Source organism: Apodemus sylvaticus, chromosome 14 (genome assembly GCF_947179515.1).
Source record: "Apodemus sylvaticus chromosome 14, mApoSyl1.1, whole genome shotgun sequence".
Taxonomy (NCBI): Eukaryota; Metazoa; Chordata; class Mammalia; order Rodentia; family Muridae; genus Apodemus; species Apodemus sylvaticus.
In genome coordinates, this window is record NC_067485.1 from 73,442,792 (window position 1) to 73,454,856 (window position 12,065).

The 12,065-nt window shown below is 35.7% G+C and overlaps 2 protein-coding genes across 2 annotated transcripts in view; both read right to left on the reverse strand.

Moving 5' to 3' along the window:
• The window catches only part of LOC127664873 (ankyrin repeat domain-containing protein 26-like), a 143,584-nt gene that overhangs the window by 6,004 nt on the left and 125,515 nt on the right, over positions 1 to 12,065 (reverse strand). The window lies entirely within an intron of this gene.
• Positions 1 to 12,065, reverse strand: part of LOC127664872 (ankyrin repeat domain-containing protein 26-like) — a 102,630-nt gene that overhangs the window by 2,396 nt on the left and 88,169 nt on the right. Inside the window, exons 12-14 of the mRNA XM_052157111.1 lie at positions 11,144 to 11,270; positions 9,636 to 9,926; positions 8,625 to 8,827 (exon numbers count right to left, since the gene is read on the reverse strand). Coding sequence (XP_052013071.1) covers positions 8,625 to 8,827; positions 9,636 to 9,926; positions 11,144 to 11,270 — 621 coding nt within the window. The remainder of the gene's footprint in view (positions 1 to 8,624; positions 8,828 to 9,635; positions 9,927 to 11,143; positions 11,271 to 12,065) is intronic.

Below are 12,065 nucleotides of genomic sequence, written 5' to 3' on the forward strand. Positions count from 1 at the left end.
ACAACTGAAGCACAAGAAAATGGCCTTTCATTCAATCTTATAGAAATGATACAGGACGTTAAAGAGGAAATTAATAAATCCTGTGAAGAAATACAGGACATAAGCCCAACAGGTAGAGGTCTTTAAAGTGGAAACAAATAAATCCTTTAAAAATATACAGAGTAATACAAATAAACAGGTGAAAGAAAGAAATAAAACCATGAAAGACCAGGAAGTCGAAATAGGAGCAATAAAGAAAACACAAACTGGTGGAATCCTGGAGTTGGAAAACCTGGGGAAGAGAATAGGAACAATGGATGCAAGCATAACTAAAAGAATAGAGGAGATGGAAGAAAGAATCTCAGGCATAGAAGCTACAATACAAGAAATAAATCCGTCAAAAATGGTAAATCTAAAAATTTCCTGACAAAAAAACATCCTGGAAATCTGTGATATCATTAAATGACCTAACTTAAGAATAATTGGAATAGAAGAAGAAGAAGAGTCTCACCTCCAAGGCCCTGAAAATATTCTGAACAAAATAACAAAACACTTTCTCAATCTAAACAAGGAGAAACAACTTATAAAGCAAAACTATAGAACACCAAATAGACTGGACCAGAAATGAAAATCCTACCAACACAGAATAATCAAAACAGAAAATCTATTGAAAAAAAATACTAAATTCCTCAAGGTAAAGAGGTCAAGTAATATATAGAAGCATACCTATTACATTCACACAAGACTTCTCAACAGAAACTCTAAAAGCAGTAGAAGGGCACGGTGACATATCTTGCAATGTCACAAATACTCCTACCTAGATTTTTCTACTCAGCAAACCTCTCAATCACTATAGACAGAGGAAAAAAGATGTTTGAAGGCAAATACAAATTGAAACTATATTTATCTACAAATTTAGTCCTACAAAAAAATACAAGAAGAAAAATTCTCACGCAAGGAGGATACCTACATCCAAGAACATACAGAGAAAATAAATAATTACAAACCAGCAAATAAAAGAAAATCCCAACAGCCGGTCATTAATTTCTCTCAATATCAATGGACGAATTTCCTCAATAGCTTAAAAAAAGTTTTAAAAAGTGATGCAAAATAGGATCCATCACTATGCTGCATACAATAAACAAATCTCAGCAATAAAGGCAAACATTATCTCAGAGTAAAGGGTTGGAACAAAGTTTCCCAAGCAAATATTCTTAAATGGAGAACTGGAGTATCAATTATAATATAAAGTAAAATAGATTCTCAACCAAAATTAATCAAAGAGACAGAGAAGGACACTTTACACTAATGAAAGAAAAAAAAATCTACCAAGAAGATATATCAATTCTGAACAGCTATGCCCCAAACACATGAGTACACACATGTGTAAAACAAACACTGCGGAAGCTTAAATATCACATCAAACCCCACATATTAATAGTGGGAGACTTCAAAACCCCAATCTCAGGTATGGAAAGGTCACCAAGACAGAAATTAGACACAGAAATCATGAAATTAACAGTTGATTCAGGAAACAACTGAATCTAACAGCCATCTACAGAACCTTTCTCCAAAGCACAAAAGGATATATTTTAATCCCAGCACTTCACAGAACCTTCTCCAAAATTGATGATATAATCAAGCAGAAAGCAAGCCTCAACAGATCCAAGAAAATTGAACTAAACACTTGAAACTTATGAGCTCCCCATGGACTAAGGCTGGACATCAACAATAGAAAGATGAGAAAGAGCAAATATTCATGGAAAGAGAAGAACTCTCTACCCAACAATCACTTTGTCAGGGAAGAAAAAGAAAGAAAATTAAAGACTTTCCAGAATTCACTGAAAATAGAGGCACAACATATCCAATCATATAGGGCAAAATGAGGGCAGTACTAAGAGGAAAGCCCATAATACTAAATGCCTTCATTAAAAAATGTATACATCACATACTAATATCTTAATAGCACACTTGAAAGATGGAGAAGAAAAGGAAGCAAACACACCAAAGTGGTGTAGATGGCAGGAAATAGTCAAACTCAATGTTGAAATAAATGAATTGGAAACAAAGAAAATAATCCAATGATTCAACAAAAACTATATCTGGTTTGTTGAGAATATCAGCAAAATAACAAATCCTTATCTGAAGTATTTAAAGGTAGAGAGACAGTACCAAAATTTAAAAAAAAAATCAGTGGTAAAAAATAAATACATAACAGAAACTAAGGAAATTCAAACAATCATAAGCTCCCACTTAAACACCTGTACTACACAAAATCAAAATCTAAACTAAGTGGCGGATTGCCCAGACAAATAACACTTAAATAAAGATCACATTAACTATCTAAATAATCCTATGAAAATTAAGGAAATAGAAGCATTCTTCAAAAGTCTCCCAAAACAAACAAAGAAATGGGATGAATATGATGATTTTTATGCAGAATTACAGCTGATTTTCAAGGCATAGCTAACCCCAATACTCCTCAAACACTCCACAAAATAGAAGCAAAGGAACACTGTCAAACTTATTCTATGAGGCCACAGTCAGCCTGATACCTAAACCACACAAAGACTCAACAAAGCAAAAGGACTTCAAACCCATTTCTATTATGAATATTGGTGCAAAAATACTCTATATATTACTTCTAAATTTAACCAAGGAACACATCACAAACATCACCCATTATAATCAAATAGGTTTATCCCAAAGATGCAGGAAGGGTTCACTAAATGAAAATCCATCAAGCTAAACCACAATATAAAGAAACTGGGAAAAATGGCATGATAATCTCATCAGATGCTGAAAAAGTCTTTGACAAAATACAACAGTCCTTCATTTTAAAAGTATTAGGAATATCAGGGATACATGACACATACCTAAACATTCTCAAAGAAATATACAACAACCCAGTAGCCAACATCAGGATACAGGGAGAGAAACTTAAAGCAATTCGATGAAAATCAGGAACATGAAAAAGCTGCTCACTCTTTCCTTACCAATTCAAAACAGTACTTGAAGTTCAAGTCATAGCAATAAAACAGTAAAAGGAGATCAAGGTGATTAAAATTAGAAAAGAAAAAGTCATATTCTTATTACTGGATAATATGATTCTATACATAACTGACTCCCAAAATTCTACCAGAGAACATCACCTGTTGATAAACAACTTCAGAAAATTAGATGGATACAAAATAAACTGAAAGCAATTAATAGTCTTCCTTTATAAAATGAATAAATGGGCCAAAAAATGAAGAAAAACACCCTTTGTGATGAGCACAAAAATATAAAATATCTTGGTGTAACTCTCTAATGAAGCAAGTTACAGATCAGTATGGCAAGAAATTAAAGTGCCTGTAGAAAGAAATTTAAGAAGGTATCAGGAGATAAAAGAATCTCCTGATAGGTAGCTATGGATAGGTAGCTTTAATTTTGTGAAAATGGATATTTTACCAAGCAGTCTTCAGGTTCAATGCAATTCTCATCTAAAATCCCATTTTTATGGAACTTGAAAGAGCAAATCTCAACTCCATATGGAAAATAATAAATTCAGGCTAGTAAACACAATCTTGAAAAATAAAATAACTTCAGAAGAAATCAATATCTGTGACCTCAAACTGTACTGCAGAGCAATAAGGATAAAACTGCCTGGTGTTGGTATAGAAACAAAAGCATGGCTACATGGTATCTACTCAAAGACTTGGTACAACGACTCTGGAAAACAATTTGGTGGTTTCTCCGAATACTAGGAATACCTCAAGACCCAAATTTACTACTTCTAGGCATATACCCAAACATGTTCCACCATTCCACAAAGACATTTCCATAGCTATGTTCATAACAATTTAATTTGTAATATCCAGAAACTGGATACAACCTAGGTGTTCCTAAACTTAAGAATGGACAAAAAATATGTGATATATCTAAAATTGAAATACCATTCTGCCATGAAAACCAAAGACATTTTGAATTTTTCAGGTAGAGATGAATCTTGAGAATATCAAGATTCCCAAAAGGACACGAATAGTATGTATACGCATATAATTGAATATTTGCCATAAAATAAAGGACACTCATGCTGCATTCCACAAATCCAAGGAGGCTAGACAGAAAGAGGGCACAAACAAGGATGCTTGAGACTCACTTAGAAGGAAGAATGGAGTAGTGGTGGAAGGTAGATGGAGAGAGGGAACATTGTGGGAGAGAATAATTGAAGGAGAGAGGGTGTGGGTGTGTTCAGGAGTGTGGAGGGGCATGGGGGATGTCAGGATTCCCATAAGAATTACTGGAAAATGCAAATTACTGGGTAGTGGGTAGGTAGGATGGATCTCCAGGAGAGACAAAGAAATGGGGTAGGGGGGGGAGCTCTAAATCAATGGGGGTGTCCTTAGCAGTGACTCACAACATTTAGGATATGGAGCCTTATTAGGCAGCCTCCTGTGGCCAGGCAGGATCTTCAGTCTGGCAATAGGGACACAACCAACTCACAAAATTTTTGAGAGAAATCTTGTTCTTTTTCCAAGAAATAGAGGGACTGTGGATGAAGCAGAGTTTGAGAGAACAGCTAACTATCCCAACTTGAAATGCATCCCATTGACAAGCACTAAACCCTGACACTACTAATGATACTCTGTTATACTAGCAGGCTAGAATCTAGCATGGCTGTGCATTATAAGGCTCCAACAGTCAACTGACACACACAGATGCCCACACCTTCAGCCAAATAGTGGAAGGATTTGGGGCCTCTTCAGAAAGAATAAGAGGAATGATTGTAGCTCATAAGGGGATAGTAATACCAACAATTCAACTAAGGTGGACCTTTGGGAATCTCAGAGACTGAACCACCAACCAGATAACTTAAACAGACGGGACCTGGGCCTCCCTACACATATGTAGCAGATGTGCAGCTTGGTTATTTTGTATGTCCTGAACAACTGGAGCAGGATCTATCCCAAAAGCTATATTATATACTTGGGATATATTCATCTAGCTGGGCTGCCTTGTCTGGTCCCAGTAGAAAAGGAGGTCATAGCCCTGCAGAGCCTTGAAGTGCCAGGGAGGCAGAAAGCCAGTGTGCCCCCATCCACTCATAGGTCAAGGAGAGTGGGAAAGGAGGGAATGATTGTGAGAAGGGATGACAGGTTGGGGGCAGCAGTGAGTAAGAAATAAACTGAATAAGTAAACATTAAATTAAAAAAGCCTGAACAAATCAATATAAAAAAAAAAACTACAAAAATGTCATTCATTGTGTTTTGTGCTAACCAGCTACTTATCATGTGGACTCTCCTAAATTATGGTGATTCAAGAGCTTCAGAGAGGTTGAACACGTAAGCAAAGAGGCACAATTTTATAACCAAATCTACTGCTTTCTAGAAGGGTTATACTTAAAAAATTGTTGATACCCCTGTATTTAAAGTGTAACAAGTTAAGAAATGTTTAGTTGGTTGATACATTTTTTATGTCATACTCATAGGCATTTAAATATGCATAAATTTATAAAACATATATAGTACAGATATAAAATTAAATGGCAAAGTGAAACATGAATTTGGTGAGTCAGGCTACCCCTGAGGCCAGTAAACTATAAGATCTTCGTCGAGTTATTAGTTGTGAGGCCTGCCCTTTTTGCCATTCATGTAGCCCTCCCTCTCATACTGAATGAGCAATTATGTTTAGCAACTTCATAATCTATATTTCTGTTCACCCCTGCAGTAGACATTAAGGTCAACAGCAGGGATAGTTCCTTTTGTAAATTAGAAAAGCATTAATGTACCAGAGTCCCTCTAGGTAACATACAAATTTCCTATTACAGAGACATAACATTCCAATAGCCAGAATAATAGACTCTGTGGTGTGTGCTACGTTCTTTGTGTTTCTATTATAACCTTCCTTTAAACACTTCTACTTAAGTGAACATTTGATGAGGAGAGTTCCAAAATTACAGCTGTATGAATTAGCAATTCAAAATAACCAACATGCATATGTACTTAGCTGAATGTCCACACCTCAAGTAAACTTTTACTATGGAAAGGGAAGGAAGTGTCCCAGACATGAACCCACACACCTACAGTCACTGGATATTTGACAAAGGAGCTAAAAACATCCAGTGGAAAAGAGACAGCATTTTTAACAAATGGTGCTGTATCAACTGGAGGTCAGCATAAAGAAAAATGCAAATTGATCCATTCTTACCTCCTTGTACAAAGCTCAAGTCCAAGTGGATCAAGGATCTTCACACTGTGCATATACCCAGAGGATTCCCCAGCATGAAATAAGGATACATGCTCCACTATGTTAATAGCAGCCCTATTTATAATAGCCAGAAGCTGGAAAGAACCCAGGTATCCCTCAACAGAAGAATGGATGCAAAAAATGTTGTGTATATACACAATGGAGTACTATTCAGTCATTAGAAACAATGAATTCATGAAATTCTTAGGCAAATGGATGGAGCTGAAGAACATCATACTAAGTGAGGTAACCCAGTCTCAAAAGATCAATCATGGTATGCACTCACTAATAAGTGGATATTGACCTAGAAAACGGGAATACCCAAAACATAATCCACACATCAAATGAAGTACAAGAAGAACAGAGGAGTGGCCCCTTGTTCTGGAAAGACTCAGTGTAGCAGTACAGGGCAAAACCAGAACAGGGAAGTGGAAATGGGTGGGTGGGAGAACAGGGGGAAGGAAGGGGGCTTATGGGACTTTTGGGGAGTGGAGGTCCAGAAAAGGGGAAAACATTTGAAATTTAAATAAAAAATACATCGAATAAAAAAAATAAAATAAAATAAATACAAAAATATCCAGATACACTGAAGTTTATAGAGGAGAAAGTGGGGAAGAACCTTAAACACATGGGCACAGGGGAAATTTTCCTGTATAGAACACTAATGGCTTATGCTCTAAGAACAAGAATCGACAAATGGGATCTCATAAAACCACAAACCTTATATAAGTCAAAGGACATTGTCAATAGGACAAAATGGCATCCAACAGATTGGGAAAAGATCTTTACCATTCCTACATCTTATACAGGGTTAATATCCAATGTATACAAAGAACTCAAGAAGTTAGAATCTAGGGAGCCAAATAACTCTACTAAAATGGGTACAGAGCTAAGTAGAGAAATCTCAACTGAGAAAACTCGAATGGCTCTAAAGAAATGTTCATCATACTCTGTCATCAGGGAAATGCAAATCAAAAGAACCCTGAGAGTCCACCTTACTCCAGTCAGAATGCCTAAGATGAAAACTCCTGGGGCCAGCAGATGCTGGAGAGGATGTGGAGAAAGAGGAACACTTCCTCATTGCTAGTGGGATTCCAAGCTGGTAAAACCACTCTGGAAATCAGTTTGGTGGTTCCTCAGAAAATTAGACATAGTACTACATGAGGACCTAGCTATCCAACATATAATAAAGATACATGCTCTTCCAATATATAATAAAGATACATGTTCCACTATGTTCATAGCAGCCTTATTTATAATAGGCAGAAGCTGGAAAGAACCCAGATGTCCTTCAACAGAAGAATGGATACAGACATTGTGGCATATAGACACAATGAAGTACTATTCAGCAATTAAAAACAATAAATTCTTGAAATACTTAGGGAAATGGATGGAACTAGAAAGTGTCATCCTGAGTGAGATAACCCAATCACAAAAGAAGACACATGGTATGCACTCATTGATAAGAGTATATTAGCCCGAAATCTCAAAATAAACAAGTTACAATTCACAGACCACAGGAAGCTCAAGAAGGAAGACCAAAAGTGGGGGTACTTTGGTTCCTCTGAGAAAGGGAACAAAATACTCACAGGAACAATTATGGAGACAAAGTGTGGAGCAGAGAATGAAGGAAAGGCCACCCAGAGACTGTCCTACCTCAGGATTCATCCTATAAACAGTCATCAAACCCCAAAACTATTATGGATGAAAAGAAGAGCATACTGAAAGGAGAGGGTTATGGTTGTTTCTGGAGAGGCCCTGCCAGAGCCTTACAAATACAGAGGAAGGTGCTAATGGCAATCATTGGACTCAGCACGTGGTCCCCAGTGGAGGAGTTGGGCACCAGACTGGAGGAGCTGAAGGGGTTTGCAGCCCTATAGGAAGACTGATGATGTCAGCCAAAGAGATGCCTCAGGGCTCCCAGGGACTAAGCCATCAACCAAAGGGTACACATGGCTCCAGCCAAAGGAGTGGCAGAGGAATACCTTATTGGGCATCTGTGGGGAAAGCGGGCCTTTGTCCTGTGAAGGCTCAATAGATGCCCCAGTAAGGGGAAATGGATGGTGTGTGGTGGTGGGAGTGGGTTGGGTGTAAGGTCATATTCTTGGAGGCAGAGTGGGGAAGTATGGGTTGGGGGTTTTCAGGGAGGGGGAACTAGGAAACGGTTCCTTTGAAATGTAAATGAATAATATATTCAATAAAATAATAATAATAATGACAGGAAGAAAGTTGCAGCCAACCTACAACAGCTGTGGAGGAATGCCATCTGTCCTACACAAGTGTTTTAAAGGGAAGTACACGTATGGATATTATTTCGGGAAGGTAATGTTCTTTCAGGCTCTAATAGCCACATGAGTCATTTCACTAGAGTTTAAATTCAGTGCACTGGCTTACTAGGCTTCTAAAGTCTGACTTACTTTTCAAGTTCATATTTCAATCGTTCTCCAAGTTGCAATTCTGCTCTATATTTTTCTTCAAATGTTCTCCATTGTGCTTTCACAGAAATTGAACCAGATTTTGTTTCCACAATCTCAGGTTTAATTTCCTTATATCTATGCTCCAGTGACATGATGTAATCCTGTATTTCCTGATCTTTCTGTTGCTCAGAGGCAGCTAGTTCCTTAAGAATATTAAAAAGAAACATTTTAAAGGAGGACATCCAAGGAGATTTCAAATGTATTAGGAGGAGTGGTTGGTGTTATCAAAATCTTGTATTCATGATGAAATTACCAAGATGATATTAAATAAATAACTTCAACTCACAGAAAGATTCTGTTTAAATTACAAATATCAATGTATATATTCCAAATAAAGGAAACACTTATTTAAAACCTAATCATCCAACAAATTATTGTGTAATTTTCTCTGCATTTGGCTCCACAAGGCAGAGAATGTGTTAAATGAAAGAGAAAGGAGTTGGAGTTCAAATTCTTTATCAACAACTTCCAGTGGATTTAAGCAGAATTGTTTTAATAATTTCTTTCTGTGGTGCTGTAGTCAGAACCCAGGGACTTGTGGATGACAAAGAGATATACCACCATAGGACTACAGTCTCATCCCTGAGGTATTCATATAACAATTCAAAAATTAATAATATAATTTCAGAGTAAGCCATGGAACTTATAAACAACCGAAGTACATTATCATATCCACATCACAATGATTTTCTTTCCCACCATGTTTCAATCTGTCTCATAAATCACAACATTTCCTATTGAAAACTGGAATTCTGAAAGATGAATTCTTTTAGCATTAATGTCAAAACTAACAGGATTATCAATAGAAGGGTATGGCTTCTTTTTCCAGAAATCAACAAAAGAAACTGCTGTGAAACACAGAAGAAACACACACAATCATACAAAAAATATAATTGAATATGAATTTTGAGGTGGAGTGAATTACAGCACAGGACAAATGACTATAGTTACCCGTAAGACTTGGTTCTCTTGGTTTATTTTTTCCATGAGTTGACTCCTAGCTTGCTCTTCAATGGCTTTCTTATGATTTTCTACCTCACTTCGCTCTACCATGTTCTTGTCCATATCGGCTTTGAGGCTGAGTATTTTCTCTTCAAGCTGCTTTATTCTACCCTCTTCCGCTTCACGGTTCTCCCGGGCTGCTTTCCTTTCTGCTATTTTCTGCTCCAAAAGATTATTTTCATCTTCCTTGCATTGGCAGCGGAATAATTCTTGTTGTAGTTTTGTTTCCATACTTTCAAGCTGAGTGAAAACAATTAATATTGTCTAGTAATGCAGTAGACAGAAAAAAGGTTAACATAACACTAATAGCAATTTCAGCATGATTCCAATTGAATTCAACATGAATTTTAGCATAGATTTACCATGAATTTCAGCAATTTCAGCATGAACCCAGGCTTTACACCTGGTTTTCCACTTCACACATTAATGAATTATTGATAAACTTAAATTTAAAAAATCCAACCAGATCAAACAAACAACACAAACTCATATACACAACACATATAACACACACACACACACACACACTTATGGAGAGAGAGGGGGAGAGAGAGAGAGAGAGAGAGAGAGAGAGAGAGAGAGAGAGAGAGAGAGAGAGAAGCCATAAGCTGTTTTCAGATCAGGAAAACTCTCTAAACATTATTAGGTACATAAGTGAGGTTCTCATATGTCTTTTAACTAATTTAATATTGGAACAACTGTCAAATCATCATGTCAGTAACTACAGACATTTCTTCCTCACAGATAATAAAAGGAATTTAACTAGAAGTCTCATGTGAAATGAACAAAAAATAGAAAAATGAGAAAAATAAAGCTAAAGTATATGCCCCTTTCAAGAAATGAAGAAAAAAATATATATCCTTTCCAAGAAATGAAGAAAATACAAGTTTTTATTTTAATTTTAAAAATTGGATGCATTTTCTCTTTTTCAAAGTTTCTAATGTTTACTTCTCCTTGCCTCCTTCTATGGAGAACTCCATCTCATTTCCTTCTAGACTGATTTTTTTTTCAAACATACAAACTACTTTTGAAAGTTAATGATTCCAACTATTATTTAAACAATTACTTATCTTTGATAAAGTACCTCAAATCTCTGAAGTTTAAAGGTATACACAATAACATCTTCATATGAGTTTAAATTTTTTTCTTGAATTATGATCAATAAAATCCAGCCTGAACCACATTGTGTTCAATAGAGGAAACTAACATGAAATTGTTTTTCCTGAACATATAGAGTCTAGGACGTGGTTCTTGTGACTCAAGTTTAGGCAGGGGCATACATTCCAAATGGGTTTAGAACAGCATAGAAATTTCAAGACACAAATATGACACATTTTCAATATAAAAGGAAAGTTCTTTTGAATATGAGCTCAAGTTTAAAAAATTTGCAAACTCTTTATATTTACATTGTACTAAATTAGATGCAATTTTTATTTGAAAAATTAATTTAAATTCACCTTCTCTCTTAGTTTCAGTACCGTATCCTCTTCGCAGTGACTTGTACTTGAAGTATTATAACCTGAAAACTCTCCATTTTGATGTGCATCTGAGTCCTCCTCCATCATTGTGCACAGATCCATATACCTAGACAAATATGCAAAACAATTAAGTAAACTATTATCATCATTGTATGTTTATATATTCGTGTGTATTTGCTTTAAACATTTGATCTTCCAGACGGTATTTTACAAGTATTTGCATTGCAGATATAAGAATAAGCCTGGCTAGTAACTGAAGTTTTTAAATTATAATCATTTAATACATTATAAATAGTAATATGGTTTATAATACTAAAGAAAAATTAATAATAATCAAAAGTGTGATTCTGTGACTATTTTAAAATTATGAGACTGAAACATGAATTTTAAAATAAATACTAGGACAGAGAAGTAGGAGGGTGTGATAGGAGAATGGGCAGAGGGAAGAAGGCTTAGGGTAGTTATGGGGATGGTGGAACGAGGAAAGGAAAATCATTTTGAATGTAAACAAAGAATATTGAAAATAAAAAGTTCGAAAAATAAAATAAAATGGTTGAAATAAAAATGGTAAATAAAGTATTAATATTGAAATCAGGAACTGAATTGTTATAAATATCATATGTCAACATATATTTTCATATATCAAAATAAATGATTTACTTATAATTTTGTTTTTAATTTTCAGGATTGTTTGTATATGTCTGTGTGTGTATGTGTGTGTGTGTGTTTGTGTGTTTGTGTGTTTGTGTGTTTGTGTGCATGTGTGGATTTTCTCTCACTGTGCATATGTACACAGGAATGCAAGTATTCTCATAGGTACAAGTACTGATACGTCAGAAGTTGTTGTTACAGGCAGTTAGATGCTACTTGAAGGTAGATGTTGGTAACTGAAATTAGATAC